The sequence below is a fragment of the Rana temporaria genome, chromosome 1 (assembly GCF_905171775.1).
Source record: "Rana temporaria chromosome 1, aRanTem1.1, whole genome shotgun sequence".
NCBI classification, from domain to species: Eukaryota; Metazoa; Chordata; class Amphibia; order Anura; family Ranidae; genus Rana; species Rana temporaria.
Window position 1 is genome coordinate 97818222 of NC_053489.1, and position 25849 is coordinate 97844070.

Consider the following 25849-nt stretch of genomic DNA (forward strand, 5'->3'; position numbering starts at 1 on the left):
GCCCGCTCGGTGTTACGTGAGGCGCGCCGTGACGTGCTCGGAGTTCCAGGAAGTGAGCCGCCATTTTGTAGAAGACAGAGCCCGCTGCAGACTCATCCTACTCGTACTGTAAGCTCTTACCGATTTTAGTGAGGCAAAATTCAAACTACTTCCCGAACTGACGGGGGGAGCTTCCAGCCACAGGAATAATGTGCATTGGGGGAGATGACGGGGAGGGGGAGCACAGCTTAGTACAATGACTGGGAATGGTGTGATGTGTGGAGACAGTGATAGGAGAGCAATGATCCTCATTACCACCTATGTAAACCCCACAACCAACCAAGCCCCATACACACTATGAGGAAATCGCATGAGCGATCGTTCGGTTTTCTCATGTCGCAGCAAGTCAGAACCGAAGAATGTACATAGATTCTCGTACCACAAATGCTTTATTTGTTGTTTATTGTTTCTGAACATGTCGAGTCTTTCCTTTCTGATCTTTCTCGTCCGAAAATGGTACGCATTAACCCCTTCAGCCCCGGAAGGATTTACCCCCCTAATGACCAGTCCATTATTTATGTTTTTTTGCGATACAGCACTGCGTCGCTTTAACAAAATTGATGTATTCTCCCACACATAGGTTTTTTTTTATATCAGTTTAGGCCAGTATGTATTCTTCTGCATATCTTTGGTTAAAAAAAAAAATCCCCAATAAGTGTATATTGATTGGTTTGCGCAGAAGTTATAGTGCCTTCAAAATGGGGGATAGATTTTACTGGTAATGCCGGGGAACAGCGATTATTAATTCTTCTTCCTTTTTATTTTTATTTTTTTTATAGCAGGGCTGCAACATTGCAAAGGACAAATCTGACACTAATGGCCCGTACACACGACCCGAATATCGTACTTCTCTTTTAAGGTTCCATTCAGTCGCCATCAGCACGGGTGGAAAGTGGTTAAAGGGCTTGTAAAGGTACATTTTTTTTCTAAATAGCTTCCTTTACCTTAGTGCGATGCCATTATTTCTTAAAGGGGTTGTAGAGGTAAAAAAAAAAAAAAAAAAATGTTCCTAAATAGCTTCCTGTACCTTTAGTGCAGTCCTCCTTCACTTACCTCATCCTCCCATTTTGCTTTTAAATGTCCTTATTTCTTCTGAGAAATCCTCACTTCCTGTTCTTCTGTTTGTAACGCCACACAGTAATGCGAGGCTTTCTCCCTGGTGTGGAGTGTCGTGCTCGCCCCCTCCCTTGGACTACAGGAGAGTCAGGACGCCCACAAACACACAGCTCATTTCTCTATCTGCAACGTAGACAGCGTCCTGACTCTCCCGTAGTCCAAGGGAGGGGGCGAGCACGGCACTCCACACCAGGGAGAAAGCCTCACATTACTGTGTGGAGTTACAGACAGAAGAACAGGAAGTGAGGATTTCTCAGAAGAAATAAGGACATTTAAAAGCAAAATACTATAATATCCCCAAAAATATAGGAAAAAAAAATTTTTTTTTTCCTAATCAGTTTAGGCCGATACGTATTCTTCTACATATTTTTGGTAAAAAAAATTGCAATAAGCGTTTATTGATTGGTTTGCGCAAATTATAGAGTCTACAAAATAGGGGAGATTTTATGGCATTTTTATTAATGTTTTTTTTTACCGGTAATGGCCGCGATCAGCGAAAATAAATAAATATATATATATATATATATATATATCCTTTTTTTTTTTTTTTTTTTTTTTTTTTTTTATTGTGACTGCGACGTTATGGTGGACACTTTTGGGACCATTGTCATTTTTACAGCGATCAGTGCTAAAAAAAAATGCACTGATTACTGTGAAAATGGCAGTGAAGGGGTTAACCTGTAGGGGGCGCTGAAGGGGTTAAGTGTGATTCTTACTGTGTGGGGGGGGGCTTGGCGTGTGACGTCAGTGATCATCGTTCCCTATGACAGGGAACAGAGGATCAGTGACAGGCTCACTAGGAAGAATGGGGAGAGGTTTGTTTACACTTACCTCTCCCCGTTCTTCAGCTCTGTGACCCGATTGCGGGACACCGACCAGGTCTGTGTGTCCCGCGGTCACGGAACTCAGGACCGGGTCGCGACTGCAAACACTCCTGGCTCTGTGCCAAGATTTGTTGCATGAACTTCTTTAGGAGGGGAAGTAGGCCCATTCAAATGAATGGTGCCGCTCCAAAAACACAAACAAAAAATCCCTGAGCTGTGAATGGAGCCTAAAGGGAGATTGATGAGCTCCTCACTCTGTCACTCGCTCTTCCTCTCTGCACGTCCCTTGTTAGCACATGAGCATACAGCACAACTGTCTGGATCCTTGTGTTGCTTCTCCCTCTTCTAGCTTTGCAGTACAGGGGAGTGCAAGAGTCTGATACCAGGTCACATCTACTGGTGGCATTTAAAATAATGATGTGCCCTGATGGGTGCTTTTCTGCGCTGCATTTTTCTGCAGCACACTCTGACACCTCATGTCACTGCACTGCTGAAACCTGAATAAATTATACATTTGTGCACTTAAAAAAAAAAAAAAGTGAAGGCAATGCACTAACAACCACTGCATCAGATCAACACAATAGAACCTAAAAAGCAATTGTTTTCTATGTGCCCTGTTCATGCAGCAGCGGAGCCCCTGGGTGCAGAGCCATGGGGTGTGGAAAATCCATACTGCAACAGACTGGAGCTCCCCTGAAGGTTCCATGCACTGTCTGTGTCTGTGCAGGGAACTAAAGCTGTGGTGCATAGATACTAATAACTAAACAAAAAGCTCTTAAATATGCGTTGCACCGCTCTCTCCCTGGCCTTCAGCTGACACGCTCTGGGTTTACATGTGAACGGGCCCTTACAGTTCTGGCTCTAGTACAGTCCTCACAGCGGGTCGCTCATTTACCACCTCTTCCATTTAGAAAACATCTTGTATTCTTTTTCACTAAAGACGAAACCACCTGTGAATGTAGGAGGTGCAGATGAATCTCCTCTCGTCCAATCACAGAATGCCTTGTATTCAATGAAAAGAGTACAAGACGTTTCTGAATGGAAGAGATAGTGAATGAGCGGCCCACTGTAAGAATTGTACTCCCTTAACTGTAACCCTCAGTGCTTACTGTCATGTCCAGAGGGGTTTTCTCATCCCATCAGCATCCACTTCAAAAGTGATCATTTATTTTTACGGTGCAAAAGTCCAAAAACAGTTTTTGCCCTGAGTTGAGCTTCATGAGGGAATGTGTGGTTGACAGGTTTGGTTTAGCCATAACTTCTATTTTTTATTCCATGTAGGCTTTGGAAAACATTCTAAGAAAAAATGACTGTCTGTGCTGCGAACGGCTGTAAGAATCGCCTGTCAAAAGGATGCGGCAAGCATTTTTTTAGGTAATTGGTGTAGTATGTATTTTATATGAAAGTGAACCTGTACTCAACACCATGTGTCGCAAATATCCAAATTAATCATGGTTCAGAAAATGAGGATGCCAGGAGGATGATGGCACTAGATATAGACAGTCAAAGATATACGTGGATTGGAATGTGTTTTTAAAGGGGTTGTAAAGGTGCAATTCTTTTTTTTCCTAAATGGCTTCCTTTACCTTAGTGCAGTCCTCCTTCACTTGCCTCATCCTTCCATTTTTGCTTTTAAATGTCCTTATTTCTTCTGAGAAATCCTCACTTCCTGTTCTTCTGTCTGTAACTCCACACAGTAATGCAAGGCCTTCTCCCTGGTGTGGAGTGTCATGCTCGCCCCCTCCATTGAACTACAGGAGAGTCAGGACGCTCTCTACGTTGCAGATAGAGAAAGGAGCTGTGTGTTAGTGGGCGTTCTGACTCTCCTGTAGTCCAAGGGAGGGGGCGAGCACGACACTCCACACCAGGAAGAAAGCCTTGCATTACGGTGTGTAGTTACAGACAGAAGAACAGGAAGTGAGGATTTCTCAGAAGAAATAAGGACATTTAAAAGCAAAAATGGAAGGATGAGGTAAGTGAAGGAGGACTGCACTAAGGTAAAGGAAGCTATTTATGAAAAAAAATAATTGTACCTTTACAACCCCTTTAAGCGGCTGCAGCAAAGATTTGTTTCCTTTTTGGGATAAGGCTTTTCTTAAATGAATACATTCTGACCATTGTTATCCACCTCTGTCAATGTTGATTGGTTTGTCTCAACCTTCTAACTGCCACTTCTGCTGGATAGGAAGTTGAAAATGAACACTTACTGGCTGGATCACTAGGTGAAAATAAAGAAAAATATGCCAAAAAAAGAAAACGAATGAAGCAGGTGAAAATGAACCGTATTAAGGTTTAGATGCCCTTTAGGAGGGTGGCATTCTAGTAAAATGGACGAGTAATATACAAGTAAATAGCTATACACAATCGTATAACGTTAGTAAGAATTATTCTTACAGTGTAGACACGCATTGTATGCTAGAGTTGCAACATTGTAATATATCATATAATTGTTTTAAAAAAAAAATACACTATTTCTAAACCTTCTAATAAACCCAGGGATCCTCAAACTACGGCCCTCCAGCTGTTGTAGAACTACACATACCATGAGGCATTGTAAAACTCTGACATTCACAGACATGACTAGGCATGATGGGAATTGTAGTTCCTGAACAACTGTAGGGCCATAGTTTGAAGACCCATGAACTAGAGTATATTGAAATACAACATTTGTCCACAAACCACAATCATAGTTATCAGGCCTATAATCTGCAGGGGAGAGTCTGCGCACTGATCTTCTCCATCAGAAAATATCAAATAACCAAGCGCCCAGGCCTTGACTCTTGTGGCCACAGCATTGGAGGTAGCCTGAAAAAAATATAATACAATATTTCATCCCAGGAATATTGTTACCATAACAAGTCAAGACATCAGAATAAACGCCTAGTTCTGTAGAGCGTCCCCATAATCATAGTAACCTTTACTATAAGAAAATGTGAAGATACCAAATATCCATCTTGTTAAATAAGGTCACAAGATCGGTGCTGCCTATTTCTAAACTGCAGCTTTTGAGGAGGGATTGCTGTAGAAGCTTAACCACTTCACCCCCGGAAGGTTTCACCTCCTTAAAGCGAAGTTCCACCCATTTAAAAGTCGGCAGCTACAAAAAGTGTAGCTGCTGACTTTTTATTAATCAGACACTCGCCTGTCCCACGGTCCAGCGATGTGGCCATACGAAGCCCTGATCCTCTCCACGACGCCGGCATTCTAACTGTGGGTGCCTGGCTGTGGCTTTACAGCTGGGCATACGCTGTGAATGGCCGGGCAATCTTCTGGGACCTGTGACGTGTCCCAGTAGATTGTAGCGAGGGAGGAAGGTGGGAGAGGTGATCTTCCTTCCGGTGCCTGTAAAAACGGCATACCCGCCTCCCCCCACCCAAAAAAAAATAGAGGAAAGACACAGTGTGCGGGGACCGCCCTGTCATCCGCCGGCTCAGCGGGGATCAAGGGAGCGATCCCCGCTGAGCAAGCGGAGGTTCACGGGCGGATCATTACTGATCCCCCCCTGTGTGAAAGGGGCCTTAGGCTTTGAAAAAAAAAAACATGATTGGCTCCCATGCACAGCTGCACCAGATTCTGTGTGCTCCAGTTTAGGTAAATCCCCCCCCCCCAACAGCCTTTTCAGCTCCCCCCTAGACATAGCGAACATTTAATATGACTCAATCATTTAATCACCCTCCTTTAGTGTGTGTGTGTGTGTGTGTGTGTGTGTGTGTGTGTCTCCAGACTCTGGACCGGCTGAGTGACGTCAGCCACAGAGGACTTTAGCCTGCTGTTGGCTAAATACCAGTCACAGGATTGCAGAACTAAGTGCTTTAGCCAGTGATGTGTAATCTGCCTTTAGCTGTCTGCATTAACCAGTTTGCCTTAAGATGTAACTACAGGCAATTTATTAATTTTTTAAGTTTTGGATAGAGTGATGAAGGGATTAGAACACCTGTCAGTTTTTATTGCTGTCTGTGCCCTCTCTATTTGTCCTGTTTATTGTTATCATCGAAAGTGAAAGTAAAACAAAATCCAGATTTTTGGGTGGACACCAGAACAGTAATAGAGGGCAAATCTTCCAATAAGGTCACTATTTCTGTGGACTCTGGTGACACTCTGGGATCCCCTCACTTTGGAGGGATTACCTATCACTTCCTGTTTTGGCTATGGGACAGAAAGTGATAGTAAATCTCCCCAATGAGACACAGGAGAGAAAAAAAAAATAAACCTGACGGGGGCTGATTCTATCCAGAATGGGGAAAAAAAATTGGAATTGGTTTTACTTATATTATTTTTTAATACATTGTTTTTTTCCCTTCACTTGTATTGTACCTACATTCCGCCAGGAGATGGCGACAAATATACAGCAACTGGCAATTCGAAATGAGGAAATCACTGAAATCCACTCTGGATTTTCTTTAGAGATTCACCCACACTGCACATTAATCGTAAATGTTTGTTTCTGTTTTTTCTTTTTTTAACCACTTGAAGACCAAGCTTTTTCTGGAACTTTTTGTTCACATGTATCTATTTGTTTTTTTAATTTTGGTAGAATATTACTTGGACCCCCAAACATTATATACTGTGTGTTTTTAAAAACAGACTGCATAGAGAATCAATTGGTGGGCTTTGCAATTTTTTTTATTTATTTCTTTTATGTCGCACAATATTTGCGCAACGTTTTTTTTTTGCAAAAAAACTAAACACGTAACCAAACTTTTTTGTACAAAATATAAAAGATTTATGTAGAGTAGATAAATACCAAACATGTCACGCTTTTAAAATTGCACACGCCCATGCAAGAGTGACAAACGGCATACATTTTAATATCCATTGGCGACACTTTAAAGTGGTTGTAAACCCCCAAATTATTATTATTTTTATTTATTTTTTAAACCTGAAAGACAAAGGCATAATGAGCTAGTATGACTAGCATACTAGCTCATTATGAATTACTTGCCTTAGATCGAAGCTCCCGCAGCGGTCCTCGTCCCCCCCTTCAGCAGCAACATCTCTCCCGGAGGATACTTCTGGGTATCGCCGCTCCAGTGCTGTGATTGGCCAGAGCGGTGATGACGTCACTCCGTGCATGTGCACAGGAGCTGCTTTTCACCGCATGTCCCCCGGCTTGAAACGGTACAAGACGGCCCTTTCAAGACGGCGCATGCCCAGAAGGCGGTGGCGCTTGGGGAAATTGCAAATATCTCCGAGACCGCGTAGGTCTCGGAGATATTGCAAGCACCTACAGGTAAGCCATAAAGCGGAGTTCCACCCAAAAGTGGAACTTCCGCTTAATCCACTCCTCGCCCCCTTACATGCCACATTTGGCATGTCATTTTTTTGGGGGGGGGGGAGTGGGGGCTTCAGGAGGAGTGGGACTTCCTATCCCACTTCCTCCTTCCGCCCAGGGACCGCTTAGGCGATACGTCATATCGCTTACGGCCCAGGCGATCGCCTGGGACATGTGACGGGTCCCAGGCGAACGCCTGTCCAATCAGGTAGCGCAGTGCCGCTCGCGCATGCGAAGTGAGTGCCCAGCCCGTGAAGCCGAAAGCGGTCACTGCTAGGGTTCCCACAGTTAGGATGGAGGCGCCGGCGGAGCGGAGCGCCGGGCGACGTGTCGCTGGACAGTGGAGCAGGTAAGTGTATGTTTATTAAAAGCCAGCAGCTACACTTTTTGTAGCTGCTGACTTTTAATAAACGTAAAAAAAAGTCTGGAACTCCCCTTTAATCTTACCTGTAGGTGTAACTTCCCCGAAAGGGGTTTATAACCACTTTAAAAGCCTTTACACAGGAGGTCTGGTGCTAGAATTACTGCATATGATCTTATGTTCACTGTGACACCTCACATGTGCGGGACCGACACACGTGTTAGCCGTTGCATGATGGGACGGGGGCACCTAAAAAAATAAATAAAAATCTGTTTGTAAACAGACAGGTACTCTTTATGAACCGATCAAATCCCTCCTCCACACTTAAAAGCATTCAAAACATCAAGATTGGTGTTTTTTAATACTTTTCGATTTTTTTTTTTTTTTATGGTGCCGATGACAACTGGGTAAACCAGAAGTGGTGTCAGCTCATCGCTTCTCAGTTACCATAGCGGTGACCCGATCAAAGCCGATCCCTGCGGTTGGTAGTTTGGGTCTCCTGGTGGGATGGGAGAGCCTAAGCAAGCTGCGGAAGGCATCCTGGTACAACCATTTAAAGACCAATCATGCACCAGGTAGGTGACTGGTCGGCAAGGCAGTTTTTACCAAGTACCCCTGATAAGGACCTTGTTATCTCAACTCCCCTTAACATATTTACATTATGAGCTTAAGCCCTGGTTCACATTGGAGCGTTTTTGGCATGCGATTTGACATGTCAAATCGCCAGCAATGGCACCGTCCGAATCGGTGCAACGCCACATTTGCAGAGCTGCACCGTCTCCTAAAAGTAGTTTCTGTACTACTTTTGGCGACTTCAGGGTGCGATTTCCATTGACATCTGTGCAGCAACCCACACAGATGTCTCTAAAAATCGCCCCTGAAGTGGGGACTGACATGCGGGAATAAAATCGTGAGAGTTCTGCTGAACTTGCACGATTTCATTCACATTGTCAGTGTGAACCTAGGCTTAGTCCAAATGTGTATGAGGGTTTTCCAAACAATCGTTTGTTTTTTATACAACTAGGATACTAACTTGGCCTTATGTTATACATAATTTATTATGTGGGAGTAACAAGTACAAATGTTGTTAAATTGTTGCTTCCCCCTCCTCCTACCCATGATGCATAGCATTAAAAAAAAAAAAAATAAATCTGTGGAAATATGTTCCTTTTTTTTAATTAATCTGCTGCAGTCCAATCACAAGCCCTGATTCCCCTGTGTCAGTGCATGGCTGTGCGAACAACGGACAGGCAATGGAAGCTGGCTCCAGAAATTCAGACCCATTGTCAAGCTGTCCCTGACAATGGGGAGCCGCTCTTTCTCAATCATGTGACCACACTGGTGCAGATTCCAATAAAGGTATTTCCCCCTCCAGCAGTGGCGGATCACTTTTCAGAGGACAGTGTAGCAGTGGCTGGTATTCAGGAGGAGGTGAAAGCTGTCAAACTTTGCAGGACAGGTTAAAAAGGTTAAAATGTCTGTAAAGCAAAGCATCCCATCTGAGGCATGTATACAGTTATACTGTTCGGCTGTAATGTTAGAACTTGGGCGGCTGTTAAAACCGTGGCCGACTTTTACTGAACCCTATTCGCCCATGTGCCTTTGGATTGAAATATGGTGAAGGTGGTTCATCACTGTGGTTAGGTCTTTTGATGACAATCATATTAACCACTTAAGCCCCTGACCATTTTGCTGATCAAAGACCAGGCCACTTTTTGCGATTCGGCACTGCGTCGCTTTAACTGACAATTGCGCGGTCGTGCGTCGTGGCTCCCAAACAAAATTGGCGTCCTTTTTTTCCCCACAAATAGAGCTTTCTTTTGGTGGTATTTGATCACCTCTGCGGTTTTTATTTTTTTGCGCTATAAACAAAAATAGAGCCACAATTAAAAAAAAAAAAAAAAAATTCTATATTTTTTACTTTTTGCTATAATAAATATCCCCAAAAAATATATAAAAAAAATTTTTTCCCTCAGTTTAGGTCGATATGTATTCGTCTACATATTTTTGTTAAAAAAATCGCAATAAGCGTTTTTTGATTGGTTTGCACAAAAATTATAGCAGCTACAAAATAGGGGATCGTTTTATGGCATTTTTATTTAATAATTTTTTTTTTTTTACTAGTAATGTCGGCGATCAGCGATCTTTATTGTGACTGCGACTTTATGGCGGACACCTTTGACACATTTTTGGGATCATCAGTGCTATAAAAATGCACTGATTTACTGCAGTGAATGGGTTAACCACTAGGTGGCGCTGCAGGGGTTAAGTCTGTTCTAAGGAGTGATTCTTACTGTTAGGGGGCATGGCGACACGTCACTGATGACCGTTTCCGATCACGGGGAACAGCCATCAGTGACAGTGTCACTAGGCAGAATAGGGGAATGCCTTGTTTACAACCACTTAAAGTTAACCACTTTAACCACAATCACGCTTATTTAACCACTTGCCGACCGCCGCACACAATTTGCCTGTTCCCAGGACCCGCGAGCACGCTCACAAGGCACGCACGCCCGCTGGCCCGCAAATTTAAAGGGACGTACAGGTACACCAATGTGCCTGCCCATGCCATTGTGTTAAGGTACATCTGGGTGCGGCAGTCGGCAAGTGGTTAAAGAAGCGTCACACAATGTAATAGCAATACAAGAGTAAGAAGCAGAGGCAACGGGGAAAGTGGGGAGGGGTGCTTGGGTGTACTATAGCAAACCCAACATTTCATTATTTCATTAAGCGTTCCTCTATCACCTCCTTTAGCAGCCACCATTGCAGAGGTGGAAAGATTAATATTATAAAGTTCACAGTACTAACCAGATTTTGCAAAAGCGTTTGACAGTTCCCCACACACGGCTAATGTGTAAGGTAAAGTCTATGGGCTCGGAAAGATCAGTTTGTAAATGGAAATAAAACCGGGGGGGGGGGGGGGGGGGGTTGGGGGACCGAATTCAGAGAGTAGTGGTTAATGATTCTTACTCTGAATGGTCTAGACTCTAAGGTTATCAGTGGTGTACCCCAAAGTTCAGTGTTGGGACCCTTATTTTTTTAATATCTTTATAAATGATATTGGGTCTGGGATTAAAAGTACCATTTTAATGTTTGCAGATGACACCAAGCTATGCAGTGGAATAACGTCCTTACAGGATGCCTCCAACTTGCAAGCTGACCTCAATGCTCTGTCTAATTGGGCAACTAAGTGGAAAATTAAGTTTAATGTTGATAAATCTAAAGTTTGCACTTGGGGGCTAAGAATATGCCTGCATAATGTATATACCGTATTTTCCGGCGTATAAGACGACTTTCTGGATGCAAAAAAATGCATCCAAAGTCGGGGGTCGTCTTATACGCCGGGTATACGCTAAGTACTCACTTTTTTCCCCAGCGCTGACAGACCCCCATGCTGCGATCGCGAGCGTGTATTGATTTCAAAGCCGCGCCTTCACTGCAGAGTGTTCTGTGATAGGAGGAACAAAAATCTTCCCAGCAGCGCCTCTGTTCTTTGTTCCTCCTATCACAGATGCCTTCTCATCCTCGGACGAGATGAGAAGACGTCCGTGATAGGCGGAAAACATAACAGAGGCGCTGCTGGGAAGATTTTTGTTCATCCTATCACAGAACACTCTGCAGTGAAGGCGCGGCTTTGAAATCAATACACGCTCGCGATCGCAGCATGGGGGACTGTCACCACTGGGGAAAAAAGTGAGTGTTATTGCACTGGGGGCAACAAGTACAGGCACAGTGGGGGCAAGTGATGGCAATGTGGGGGGCATGTAATGGCACAGTGGCAATGTGGGGGCATGTAATGGCACAGTGGCAATGTGGGGGCATGTAATGTAATGTAATGGCACAGTGAGGAATGTAATGGCACAGTGAGATTTGAAAAAGACTGTTTCTGTCAGCGGTTCTGGCTACCCCTCAGCTTCCAGAAAGACAGTAAGAAGGGGGTAGTCTTATACAGTGAGTATATCCCAAAACCAAAAATTTTCCTGGAAAATTAGGGGGTCGTCTTATACGCCGGGTCGTCTTATACGCCGGAAAATACGGTACTAGGGGGAGTACAACTCCATGGTGGAGAAGGATCTGGGTGTTCTGGTAGATTATAAACTCAATGTGATTTCCAAAGCAAAGTCCTTTCTTGTATTAGGAGAGGTATGGACTCCCGTGAGAGAGAGTTATTATGCCCTTGTACAAATAATTAGTAAGACCTTATCTGGATTTTTTTTTTTTAGGTTGAACTAGATGGTTTTTTTTTTTTTTTTTACCTGACTAACTATGTAACCAAAAAAAAAACGATTCCAGAGTCCCTGGAGCCAGCAGAGTATTTTCTCTTTCCACTTCAGTTACATATTTCGTCTTGTTTTCAGATGTTCACAATGTTTTGGTCAGAAATACATTTGCTTCAAAGGAGAGAATCGATTTTGTTTTTTTCATTTAACCTGGGCGAACAAAAAAAAATTGGCCTGCTTAACAATTGGGAGCTGGGAGGACTGGCTCTCAATCAGGTGATCACTGTAATAACCAATCACAATGATTGCTTGTTATCTAGAGAAGATTTTCTTTTTTGAAAAACCTGTAAAATAAAGATAACATTTAGGTCAGCACTTGCTCTAGATTAGTGTTAGAGCAGGCAAGTATAACATGTTTTCTCTTTCGTCCATGGACGGACACGGCTTCCTTAATTCTTGACATTAGGTAATGTTCAGTCTATTAGGAGAGGACTGGGCAGACATGTTAGATATTTAAAAACATGTAACTTTAGCAAAGCTAAACAACACAGCCCAGGGGGCGGTCCCTCTGGTCATAACCCTGCACTCGGCAGCTCAGTTTTTTTCTGCCTAGTGTAGGAGAAGGACCTGGCTCCCTAGGGGCCCATTGGTCCTTCCCATGCATTGCTGGGCCTGCTGGGTACCTCATCGGGGGGGCCCTGGGGGCTGCGCGGTGGGTCCAGGTCCGCTCTAGTGTGACTGGTCTGCCTTGTGGGGGGCCTCCGCTCGGAGGCCCAGTGTATTTTCTGCCTTTTATTTTGCCTCACAAGATGCGCCGGCGCCATTTTCCTGTAGCCGCGCTGTTCCTGTTGCTAATACAGCTGGCGGCCATTTTCTTGTAGCCGCGCTGTTTCTATTGCTTATACAGCGGGCGGCCATTTTCTTGTAGCTCGCGCTCTTTTTCCTGAGGGAGCTGGCGGCCATCTTTTTGCAGCTTAACAATGGTTTTGGCCTCTAGCGCTGGTTTTGTCATACTGAACGGCGCGAATGGCACAGATCACCTCGGGCACACACTTGGAGTGGCCGCAGCCCCTGGGTCAGTGCGGTGAGTCCTCTGGGAATACCCCTCAGTCTGTGGCAGCTAGGCGGGTGGGCCTTTTTTGTACCTTGACTTAGTCCCTGAATGGTTGTCGGGTGAGCAAGTCAGCATGGTGTCAGATGCTGGTGCTTCTTCCCCCAGACCTTCCGGTGGTAGCAACCGGTGCCCCTGCACCTGCGGTACCTATGAACGCTTTGACGGCGGTCCAGGAATCATTTGTTGCAAGGGTGGAGGTGGTGTGCGGGCGAAATGGGGCTAAATAACGCCCCCTTCCCCCACCATCTTCTGGGGAAAGCTCAGACTCAGTCCTGGCTGGGGCACAAGGCCCCTGTTCTGAAGTATCAGAGTATGCAGACCAGGACCATTCGGACAGTGAGGAAGACTGTGTCCGGGTCAGCGCAGGAAAAGGCGCTTGTTGGAGCACTTATCATCGCAGTGCGGGAAGCCCTCAAGCTGGAGGATGTGGCTGGGGTATCTACTGAGGTGTCAGTCCCTTTTGGGTCCCACAAGCCGACCCGCACTACTAAGGTGTTTCCTTATGTAACTTATTTTTATAGACAAAGAATGGGAAAGACCGCAGAGAACCTTTTCGGTCCCAAAACGCATGGTGGTCCGTTACCCTTTTGAGGAGAGCCTTTTGAAAAAATGTGCATCACCCCCTGGTTGTGGACCCCCCGGTGTCTAGGTTGAACAAGTTCACCATGATTCCGGTAGAAGGTACCCCTGCAATTAAGGACCCTGCAGATAGGAGGTCCGAAGTGGTGGCCCGGTCCATGTTCAACATGCTGGGGTCAGCAACACGGCCAGTATTGGCTGCGGCCCTGGTGTCACAGACACTTACTGAATGGGCAAAATTGTTGCACAGGGAGCTGGTGAAGCAACAGGATTCCCTGGTCTGCGTAGAACTGGGCAACCAGTTGGTGCATGGCCTTATATATGTCTGCGATGCAGCCCTGGACACGGCTCCCTTGATTTCCAGAGCCACAGTATCTGTTGTGGTACTGTGTCGCTTGATTTGGCTGAAATGCTGGTCCAAGAAGGCTCTGGCGGATTTGCCCTTCCAGGGTGAGAGGCTATTTGGAGCCTCGCTGGACGACAATATTAAGACTGTCATGGGGTAAGAGCACGCTGCTCCCACAATCCAGGAAAGGTAAGGAGCCACGCCGTAAGCCATGGCCCTCCTTTTCCACTCGGAAGTGTTTTTCCCTATCCGTCTTTCAGGACAGCCACAACTTGAGAGATAGGCTCCTCCTCTTCCTTAGGAAACACTGCACAGCCTTTAAAATCTCTCCTCCCCCTGCTAGACCTCAGTTCTTAGTGTTTCCTCCGGTGGGGAGACACTGCTAAGGAACCAGGCAGGGCAGTCAGGGGACTGTGGCCATTATTTTTCCTATGTGGGAGGCAAGGGCTTCCTAAAGGAGATTGGGCGAAAAACTTACCGCCAAAAAACGCACCCCAACCAGGTCGAGCGCGACAGACGGTTTGTGGGGGGGTCCCTATCGTGTCCACAGGACCGTGGCGGGGGAACTCGGCTCCGGGCACCCTGATTACAGGCCGCACATTGTTTTTTTTTTTTTCAAAAAGTGCGGGCCGAGTGGCGGGCGACGTCACTTCCGGTGCGCCTCGGAAAGGATTCCCTGTGACCCGCGACTTCCGGTTCCGGGTCGCGGCGCTGATAAGAGACCCACGCGTCCTGCTGGAGGTGTCGGATACTCGTTGGGACGAGTTAGACACAGCGCAACCACCCCACTATGTCGGTGACCTCTCCGGAACGGGACCCGACTAGGGACGCTACCTCCAGCCAGTCCAAGGTAAGGGTTCCTGGGGAGGGTTTCCCAAAACTTTAGACTGTGTCTTTTTTCCTTCCTCTACTTTCCCTTGGTGGTTGGGGGAGAGGAGGGATAGGCAGCAAGGGCACCTAGCAGTAGTGTCTGTCTAGTGCTTCCCAGAGGGTTGTAACCATGTTGTTGTTTTTAAAAAAAAAAAAAAAAAAACTTTTTTTGTATCTTTGCTTTTTTAAATGTGGGTCCTTATGTCTTCTATTTTTCAGAAGAGCCTAGAAAAAAGCCAAGAAAAAACAGGAAGGACACATAGTTCTAAGAAGAAATGTGCTTCCTGTAGGGACTCCCTTCCTGATTCTTGGGCAAAAGTTTTGTGCAGAGACTGCATAAACTCTCTAGTTGGGGAAAGGGATGCAGAACAGGAGGATAGTCTAGCTGCTTCAGTTAAGGAACTGGCCTCTACCTTTTCCTCTTTCAAAACCTTGTTTGAAAGGGTGCAACCCCCCCCTGGTACCCACACAGGTTACAGCCCACCCTGATGTTCAGGGTCCTGCACCTGCCTCTCCTGATCCTTCAGCGGAAGCAGTTGATTTTGTAGGCCCTTCTCAGGGGCAGCACTCCTTAATGGAGAATGTTGCTTCCGACTCGCAGGCAGAGTCAGGTGAAGAAGACCAGGACAGTGAGTCCAAGAAGTCTTCCAGATACAAGCTATCTCTTGATGAGGTTGAGGAACTGCTAGGTGCCATTTACACGACCCTAGGCATTCACACGGATATTAAACCTCTTAGTCTCCATGACCAGATGAACAAAGGTCTAGGGGAACACAAGGGCAGGGTCTTCCCAGTGCACGAACTTCTGGTTGATACTGTTAAGAAGGAGTGGCAGGACCCTGAAAGAAAGCCTTTCTTTTCTCAATCCCTTAAGAGAAGGTTTCCCTTTGCGGAAGATTCCACGTCCGTTTGGAATAAGAACCCTAAATTAGATGCGGCCTTTTCACAAGTCTCTAAAAAGACTGATTTAGCATTTGAGGATATGGGCAACCTGACGGATGCTATGGATAAGAGAATGGACTCGTTGTTGAAAAAAGCATGGGAGTCCATAATTGGCAATTTAAAACCAGAATTGGCAGTTACAGTAGTGGCCCGTAATTTAGAACACTGGCTCTCAAAGATCCAAGAACATATTGAGGCAGATACGGACAAGGACACTATTTTGGCTTCCTTCCCCACAATTTTAAAAGGGGTAGCCTACATTGCGGATGCCTCAGCAGAATCCGTCCGCATGTCAGCCAGGTCAGCAGCCCTGGCTAATTCTGCCAGAAGAGCTCTCTGGCTCAAGACTTGGTCAGGAGACATTGCGTCTAAGTTATGTGGGATTCCCTTTACAGGAGATCTCCTATTTGGTCCTGACCTGGAGTCAGTCTTAGACCGCACGGCGGATAAGAAAAAATATTTTCCGTTTAAACGTAAAACTCCACAAAAAGGGAGAGGGTTTCGTCCCCAGAGACAAACAGGGGTCCCGAAACCAGAGACTCAAAAAAGGATCTGGACACCTAGGGGTAGGGGAAGAGGAGCGATTTTTCGCCCACCTGACCAGCCCCCCAAAAAACAATGACTCCCAGATCAGAGTGGGGGGAAGGTTGGGGGCCTTCCTCCCACAATGGGAGTCTTTTTCCCCAAACAGGTACGTATTGGCGATAGTGAGAAGGGGGTATTCCCTAGAGTTCTCATTCCTTCCGCCACAGAGGTACCTGGTCACTCAGCTTCCCAGAGCCAAGGAAAAAGCAGAAGCTCTAGTGGGGGCCTTGAGGGATCTGGAGGTCCAAAATGTTGTTTGCAGAGTCCCAAAAGGAGAGGAGAAAAGAGGGTTTTACTCCCACGTTTTCGTGGTAAAGAAACCCTCTGGCAAGTACAGGTTAATCCTAAACCTGAAACCGCTGAACAAGTCAGTAACATACAAAAGTTTCCGTATGGAGTCAATTTTCACGGTAAGGGCCCTCCTACCACAGAATTGCTTTATGGTCTCCCTGGACCTCAGGGACGCGTACCTGCACGTACCCATTGCAGAGGGGTCTCAGGAGTTTCTACGGCTAGCGATAGACTTGGGAACTTCGGTGGTGCACCTACAGTTCCAGGCCTTGCCATTCGGTCTATCCTCCTCACCCCGCGTGTTCACAAAGGTCCTGGCGGAACCAATAGCTTTTCTGCGTCTTCAGGGAGTGGGTATAATAGCGTACCTGGACGACCTGCTTCTTTTTGCAGCCTCTCCGGAACAAGTCTCCAGGGACCTGGAACTAACCAAAAAGACCCTTATGGACCTAGGTTGGCTGTTAAACCTGGAAAAATCCAGTCTAATACCATCGCAGCGCATTCCTTATTTAGGGTACACCCTGGACTCCACCCTGCTAAGGGTCTTCCTTCCATTAGAGAAGGCTCTAAAGTTAGAAAAGTCGGTATCTGCCCTCCAGGGCAGCCATCAGGTTTCAATCAGATTCCTGATGTCAACACTAGGACTGTTAACTTCCACTCTACCGGCAGTCCAGTGGGCAGGGATTCACTTTCGGGCCCTGCAGGCCTTTGTACTCAGAATCTGGGACCACAGCTCAGAACACCTAGACGTCCTGGTACAGGTCCCAAGTCAGGTAAAGAGATCCCTCTGGTGGTGGAGAAAGATCACCAATCTGTCGCAGGGTCGTCTATGGCATATCCGGTCTCCACTGATTGTCACCACAGACGCCAGCGGCAGAGGTTGGGGGGCTCACCTGGGGGTACTTCCAGCACAGGGTGTTTGGGAAGTGGCAGAGCTGAAACATTCCTCCAACTGGAAGGAGCTGAGGGCGATCGGTTTAGCTCTCATCTTCTTTCAGGAGAGACTTCGAGGACACCACGTCCAGGTGAGGTCAGACAATGCGTCGGCCGTGGCCTATGTAAACAAACAGGGTGGCACCAGGTGTGTAGCCCTGTCGGCCATAACGACAAGAATCTTTCGCTGGGCCGAAACAAACACCCTGTCCTTATCAGCAGTTTTTCTAAAGGGGATAGAAAACAGTACAGCGGATTTCCTCAGTCGAAGTCAACTGAGGGAAGACGAGTGGTCCCTCAATCAGGAGGTCTTCCATCTTTTGGTCAAGAGATGGGGGTCTCCGGAGATGGATCTCTTCGCATCCAGGGAGAACGCAAAAACACATTGGTTTTTCTCTCGGGGCAGGGGAGAGGGAGCAAGAGGGATAGATGCCCTATCCCAGAGCTGGCGATTCGGGATTTGTTACGCCTTCCCACCCCCAGCTCTTCTACCACTGGTCCTGAGAAAATTTCAGCTGGAGAACACCTCACTTATCCTTATGGCACCCCACTGGCCCAAGAGGGCTTGGTTTTCGGTTCTCAAGCAACTGACCACAGAACCCCCTCTTTTTCTTCCTCTTCGAGAGGATCTCCTCTCGCAGGGTCCAGTTCTATGCCCACAGGTACACAGGTGGAACCTTGCGGCGTGGTTACTGAGGAGTCCTTGCTGAGGTCCAGAGGTTTTTCGGACAAACTGACTGCCACCCTTCTTAACAGTAGGAAGAAGGAGACACGTTCTATTTATAGAAAAGTTTGGCTTCGTTTTAATACTTGGTGCCAGGAATTTTCCTTTCCAACACAAAGCCACAAGTCCGTTCTGGAGTTTCTCCAGTGCGGAGCGGATAAAGGCTTGTCAGTGAGTACCCTTAAAGGCCAGGTCTCAGCCCTCAGTGTGTTTCTAGAGAGCCCTCTAGCATCCAATCCTTGGGTCATCAGGTTCTTTAGGGCTTTGTCCAGACAGAAACCTTCCCAGGGACCTCCCTTCCCCAAGTGGGATCTATCACTAGTTTTACAGGTGCTAACAGGGTTGCCCTTTGAACCCTTAGACAAGTGTTCGTTAAAGGATCTAACGTTTAAAACAGTCTTTTTAGTTGCAGTGACTACTGCCAGGAGGGTCAGTGAATTGGAAGCCCTGTCCATTCGTCCTCCTTTTTGTGTAATTTTTCCGGATCGAGTTGTTTTTAAAACCGATCCGGCCTTCCTTCCGAAAGTGGCTTCCAAGTTCCATAGAAGCCAGGAGGTTGTGTTACCTTCATTTTGTACCAATCCCTCGGGTGAAAGGGAATTTAAGTTTAGTACACTAGATGTTAGGAGATGCATCCTACAGTACTTGGAGCTGACTCGGGCTTTTAGGAAGTCAGACTCTTTGTTCGTTTTGTTTTCTGGGACCAGAAAGGGACAGAAAGCGTCTCGGCGCACAATTGCTAGGTGGCTTAGACTAGTTATTGGGCAGGCTTACTCCTTGACTGGTAGGGAAGTCCCTACAGGAATAAAGGCACACTCTACCCGAGCGGTGGCTACTTCTCAGGCTGAAAGGGCTGGAGCGACGCCAGATCAAATATGCAAAGCCGCAACTTGGTCCAGCTACGCCACTTTCATCAAGCATTACAGAGTAGACTTGGTGTCAGCAGGTGAACAAGCCTTTGGGAGAAAAGTCTTGCAAGCCGTGGTCCCACCCTAAATTGTAAGTACTCGATTATCCTCTCAAGTTGTGGCTGTCCTGAAAGACGGATAGGGAAAAATGGAGTTACACTTACCGGTAACGTCCTTTCCAGTAGTCTTTCAGGACAGCCCTAGTTACCCTCCCGAAAAGTAGGAAGAAGGGGTTTCTAATCCAGGAACATAGTATGATATTGATGTGTTAACTATGGATTACTAACATGTTCTTGTGTCTCCCCAGCGGACCGGAGTGCTCGTATAAAAACTGAGGTCTAGCAGGGGGAGGAGAGATTTTAAAGGCTGTGCAGTGTTTCCTAAGGAAGAGGAGGAGCCTATCTCTCAAGTTGTGGCTGTCCTGAAAGACTACTGGAAAGGACGTTACCGGTAAGTGTAACTCCATTTTTTTTTCATCACTCTGGGACCACAGGTAAGCTTTCCCAGGCCGACAAGGGCCCAGCTGAGGGGAAAAAAGCGTCCCTGGGTTTGCAAGCCTGCAAACAAATCTACGTCAGCAGGAAGGTTTCCCCCCCCGCCCGACTCTCGGGTCGCCTTCACGAGTTTGCAGCTCGATGGACCTCCCTGCTTTCCGACCAGTGGGTTTGAAAAATAGAATTTCTTTCTTGTCCACCAAACGGATTCTTTCTCTGAAACCTTCATCTTCTTCCGGCTCGTCAGAAACGCCCTGTTTGGGGCAGTACAGGACCTGCTGATACGTGGGGTAATAGTACCTGTGCCGCTGCCAGAAAGGTTTCAGGGATTCTACTTCAATCTGTTTGTAGTCCCAAAGAAGGACGGGGTCCGTTCAATCCTGGACCTCAAGGCCCTCAACTCCTTTGTAAAAGTATCGAGGTTCAGGATGGAATCCATTCTCTCTGTGGTCGTTGCACTCCATCCGGGGGATTTTCTGGCGTCCTTGGACATCAAGGACGCATACTTGCATGTCCCCATATATGTTGGGCATCAGATTTCTGCGCTTTGCAGTCAGGGACGATCACTACCAATTTGTAGCTCTCCCCTTTGGCCTGGCGTCGGCACCAAGGGTTTTCACCAAGGTGCCCACCCCGATTCTGGCTCTGCTGAGACAGCGAGGAATTGCTATTGTGGGCTACCTGGACAACCTCCTCCTCAGAGCAGCTTCAGACTCAGAATTAGAGGAGGATGTGGCGATTGCCAGTCAGACCCTTCAAGAATTTGTTTGGGTACTGAACCTCCAGAAGTCAGTGTTGGTACCGATTCAGAGCCTGAAATACCCAGGCTTGGTTCTGGACTCCTCAGAGGTGAGAGTTTTTCTCCCTTTGTAAATTTTCCAGACTCTTCAGGCGGCAGTGAAGCTGTTGGCATCCCGCAGGTGGTCGTTGCTGCGCTTTTGCATGCGAGTCCTGGGTCTCATGGTAGCCTCCTTCGAGGCGGTACCGTATGCTCAATTCCACACTTGAGTCTTGCAGAAGGAGATCCTGTCCAAGTGGGACAAGTTTCCGTTGTCCCTGGATTCTCAAATCCGGGTGAGCCAACTAGTCAGGACTTCCCTGGTTTGGTAGCTGAGATCTCCGGCCCTTCAGTTCGAAAAGTCATTCCTTCCCTTACACTGAACGGTGATCACGATGGATGCCAGTCTGACCGGCTGGGGGGGAGTTTGGGGTGTTCAGTCGATACAGGGTCACTGGAAGCAGGAAGAATCCCGCCTGCCGTACAATGTGCTGGAACTTCGGGCGATCAGGCAGTGCCTCTCCACATGGTCAAAGAGGCTGCAGGGACGTCTAGTCAGGATCCAGTTGGACAACGCCATGGCGGTGGCGTATGGCAACCATCAAGGAGGAACAAGAAGCTCGGCTGCAGCATCGGAGGTCGCTCACATCCTGTGGTGGGCAGAACGGAGCGTGACGGTTCTATCGGCCGTATACATTCCGGGCGTAGAAAACTGTCAAGCAGACTACCGAAGTCGTCAGATACTGGACCAAGAAGAATGGTCACTACACCTGGATCAGCGTTGGCTGTTTTTCTTTCAACGACCCTTGGCGGCTCATTCACTGGTAAGTACATTTGTGCAAGGGGTCCGACATGTGGCTCCTCCGGTTCGACCACCACTACCTCCATGGGATTTGAATCTGGTGCTCTCGGTACTTCAGAAACCTCCTTTTGAGAACATCAGATTGATTCCTCTTTTAGCACTCTCTCAGAAAGTTGCCTTTCTGGTGTCCATTAAATCAGTCAGGAGGGTTTCTGAGTTGGCGGCCTTGTCTTGCAAGTCCCCCTACTTGATCCTCCATAAGGCTAAAGCAGTGCAACGCCCGCAGCCTTTTCTTCTGAAGGTGGTTTCGGCTTTTCATCTAAATGAGGACATTGTACTTCCATCCTTGTGTCCTCGGCCGTCGCATCCCAAAGAGGTTGCGTTACATTCCTTGCACGTGGTACGTGCTCTGCGGGTGCATCTGTCTGCTATGGCTCAGTTTCGGAGGTCAGACTCGACCTGGTCGTCCATTCACACTTTCACTAAGTTTTACAAGGTTGACGTGCATGCATCTGCGGATGCGTGCTTCGGCTGCAAGGTTTTGCAGGCGGCTGTTTAAGGTTGCAACTCCTCTGTTGAGGAGCTCTGTTTGTTTTGTGGTGAAGTTTGTTTGATTGCTGTTCCCACCCCTTGGTTTTTTGACACTGCTTGGGGACGTCCCTAATGTCAAGAATTAGGGACGCTGTGTCCGTCCATGGACGAAAGAGAAAATAGGATTTTTGTACTCACCATAATATACTTTTCTCTAAAGTCCATGGACGGACACAGCACCGACCCCCTCCTTTTTATGTTTGTACTGTTTTTTGCTGAACTAAGCTGCTGAGTGCAGGGTGAGGGGTTATGACCAGAGGACCGCCCCCTGGGAGGGGCTGTTCAGCTTTGCTATAGTTACATGTTTTTAAATATATCTAATATGTCTGCCTAGTCCTCTCCTAATAGACTGAACATAACCTAATGTCAAGAATTAAGGAAGCTGTGTCCGTCCATGGACTTCAGAGAAAAGGATTTTATGGTGAGTACAAGAATCCAATTTTTTATTTTAAGAAAGACATTTTTAACTTTGCAATTTTAACGAACACATGTCAAAAGTGCAAAACTATGTTTAGGTAATAAGGTTTCTTAAACCTTCTTTCATTAAAAGAGAAGTTCAGAATTTATTGTTTCTTTCTAAAAAAATAAAATAATACTTACCTAGGCGGATGCTGCATTTGTCCCCCTCTGGCTCTGACTGAGAACCAAGTGATCAAACACCACTGATCGCTCAGTTCTCAGAGCTCTGTTAGCAGAGAGCTGGTGACCGTAAGAGCCGTCTGCTCTTCTTTAATACATTTCCTCCACTAAACACTACTTGAACTTGGTAATCGGGCTGACCGTGTCAGTACCTACACGTTATGCTTAACAAAAATAGAAGGAATAAATGACAGTTCACATTTGAAAATGTTGTGAGTGTTTTATGCTCTGCATTTATGAAAGTCTCATGCTTCAGGAGCTGAAATAAGTTGTGGTTGTTAAGGAAACCCATAGGAGGCACGATTTAGACAAAAGAAAACTGTAGGCTTGAAATTGTTGTATTGATTCACAGTAAATCCTCTCTAACATGAGAAAATAAGTAAACAGAAAAAAATAACCATTTTCTTTTTCACAAAAAATGTTTTATCCAGTTCCTAACACTTTAATAAATTATCATCTTCTTTAGATTTCCAATTAAAAATCCTGAATATCTTGCCAAATGGCTTGCTGTCCTTCGCCGTGACAAGTGGAAACCATCAATATACAGCAGGCTATGTAGCGACCACTTCACAGAAAATGATTACATGTTGCGACCGGGGGCCTCATTTCCTTATCTGCGCCTGGATGCTGTGCCTTCCATTATTGATGGGGTCTGTATAAAAAAAGAACCAGTGAAGAAGCTTCCAAAACCAATAGAGATTAGCCCATCTACCTCAGTCTTGCCTAATAAGCCACCATGTGGCACACCTGCACCAGAGGTGGGCACGGCTGAGCACTCCTATTCTGTTATTTCATATAAGGATGTGGCCGAAACTCCAAAAGTGGATCCTGTTCTGGTTAATTTAAGGAGGAAGAAGAACACATTGCAGAAACAAGTTTTAAGGCAGAGGAACAGCATAACCAACCTGAAGAAGCTGATTGTGCAGCAGCGAAACAACATACAAGGAAATGATCCTGTGCAACTAATGTCAAAGTACTTCAAAGGATTAACATTGGATATGTTCAGACATTTAGTTCAAAATGGAAAGAATAACAAAGGAGTACAATTCTCCAAGGAGATCAAGGGATTTGCTGTCACTCTATATTACTATTCCCCAGTAGCTTACGAAATTTGCCAACCAGTTCTTTCTTTACCTGATTTGGGGACTTTGAGAGAATGGATGCCTTCAGTAGTGGACATGTCTCATTCTGGGGTAGTCATTCAGACAGAGGAAGCCAGCTAAATGGATTGGAATGTCCTAGTAATAGAGGATTAAGGGAGCCATCGGCAGGTTTTCTTTTTTTTTGTTCTTACCTGTACTAAAAATTAGATGGCTAAATTGGATTGGTTCCTGAGAGTAACACTTCTTTTTATACATGCGTCGCAAGAAAAAGCACATAAGATATCGGATTGTTTTTCTTTAGTCAATAAATGTGTTCTGGAAAAATATAGCTGTTAACCAGGCTGCATTGGGGTTATATTTTGTATGTTGAAAAGGGTTTTTCACCTTTTTCAGCAATAAACCCTTCTGGTCACACAAATGACCTTGATTCTTCACAAATTTCCTCACTTCTTCACAAATTTCCTCACTTATAGAACATGACTCTTACACACAAATATTTAGATTGTTTCAATGAACCCCCAAGTCATGCCAGGTATGCCAACCTTCAACTCAGCCTCCTTGCTAACGGTCAGGGCTGTAATTGGTGAGTGTAAATGAAGGTGTCAGTTGAATGTGTGGCAAATCTGTGCAGGAAGGGAGAACAGCACACGGGTTGTGAAGATATACATAGGAAATCATTTGATTGGCAAATTTAGGGTGGAAAATGTGTCCAGGTGTAGCCACTTTTAAAAATATTGCAAATGTTAACCACTTAAGACCCGGACCAAAATGCAGCTAAAGGACCTTGCCCCTTTTTGCGACTTCCGCTTTAACTGACAATTGCGCGGTCGTGCGACGTGGCTCCCAAACAAAATTGGCGTCCTTTTTTTCCCCACAAATAGAGCTTTCTTTTGGTGGTATTTGGTCACCTCTGCGGTTTTTGTTTTTTGCGCTATTAACAAAAATAGAGCGACAATTTTGAAAAAAATGCAATATTTTTTTCTTTTCGCTACAATAAATATCCCCCAAAAATATATGTAAAAAAAATGTTTTACTCCGTTTATGCCGATACGTATTCTACCTATTTTTGGTAAAAAAAAAATCGCAATAAGCGTTTATCGGTTGGTTTGCACAAAATTTATAGCATTTAGAAAATAGGGTGATAGTTTTATTGCATTTTTATTATTAATTTTTTTTTTTGTTTACTACTAATTTTTTTTTTGTGACTGTGACATTATGGCGGATACTTCGGACAATTTTGACACATTTTTGGGACCATTGTCATTTTCACAGCAAAAAATGCATTTAAAATGCATTCTTTATTGTGAAAATGACAGTTGCAGTTTGGGAGTTAACCACAAGGGAGCGCTGATGGGGTTATGTGTTCCCTGAAGTGTGTTTACAACTGTAGGGGGGTGTGGCTGTAGGTGTGACGTCATCGATTGTGTCCCCCCTATAAAAGGGATGACACGATCGATGCAGCCGCCACAGTGAAGAACGGGGAAGCCGGATTAACTCTTCATAGCAAGACTGGGCACAGATGACATGAAATCCTATACTGTACAAGCCTTAATTGTTAAAAAAAAAAATAGCGGTTTACTTCCACTTTAAAGGAGAAGTAGGGCCTGATGCCCCGTACACACGACCAGTTTTCTCGTCGGAAAAACTGCGATGAGAGCTTTTCTTCAGGAATCCCGACCGCGTATATGCTCCATCTGACTTTTTCCCACGGGGAAAAAAAAGAGCAGGATCTCTTTTTCCCGTCAGGAAAACCGTTCGTCTGTATACTTTTTCGACGGGAAAAAAACATGCATGCTCGGAAGCATAGAACTTAATTTTGTCGGCTCGTCGTAGTCTTTTACGTCACCGCGTTCTTGGCAGTCAAAAGTTCAGGGACTTTTGTGTGACCGTGTGTATGCAAGGCAGGCTTGAGTGGAATTCCGTCGGGAAAACCATTGTTTTTTTTCTGAAGGGAAACCCCCTCGTGTGTACGTTGCATTCGCCTCTCAGCATACCACTGAGGGCCAGAGCCATCCGCTCCCACCCCCTCCAGAGAGCGAAACTCCAGTGAGTGCTGGAGGGGCAGAACAGAAAACCGGTGACTCCTCTCTGCTCCGTTAACAGAGAACAGAGCGATCGGCAGTCTTTGATCGCTCAGTTCATTGTTGTAAAGGTGGTAGGGGACAGATGCAGCATCAGATTGCTAGGTGAGTATGGATGTTTGATTTTTTTAATTTATGCACTGGTCCTCAACAACATGATGGAGTTTATTTACTAAAGCTGGAGAGTGCAAAATCAGTCTCACTTCCGTAGAGAAACCAAACAGCTTCTAATCTCGG

General features: G+C 45.9%; 2 protein-coding genes across 3 annotated transcripts; both read left to right on the forward strand.

The window, feature by feature from the left end:
* Nucleotides 1–10: 10 nt before the first annotated feature.
* LOC120929501 (THAP domain-containing protein 1-like) lies at nucleotides 11–23867 on the forward strand. Of its 2 annotated transcripts, none has more exons than XM_040341019.1 (3): nucleotides 11–108; nucleotides 3261–3353; nucleotides 22895–23863. In XM_040341019.1, exons 2-3 carry the CDS (start codon nucleotides 3286–3288, stop codon nucleotides 23649–23651), a joined length of 825 nt encoding a protein of 274 aa, XP_040196953.1. In that variant the 5' UTR covers nucleotides 11–108; nucleotides 3261–3285; the 3' UTR covers nucleotides 23652–23863. The 2 variants fall into 2 exon arrangements, with proteins under 2 accessions (XP_040196953.1, XP_040196942.1); XM_040341008.1 differs by lacking the exon at nucleotides 11–108 and adding an exon at nucleotides 877–952 and having other exon boundaries at nucleotides 22895–23867.
* Nucleotides 16338–19446, forward strand: LOC120929489. Its single transcript, XM_040340970.1, has 2 exons — nucleotides 16338–19215; nucleotides 19432–19446. Exon 1 carries the CDS (start codon nucleotides 16351–16353, stop codon nucleotides 19210–19212), a length of 2862 nt encoding a protein of 953 aa, XP_040196904.1. The 5' UTR covers nucleotides 16338–16350; the 3' UTR covers nucleotides 19213–19215; nucleotides 19432–19446.
* Nucleotides 23868–25849: the final 1982 nt, after the last annotated feature.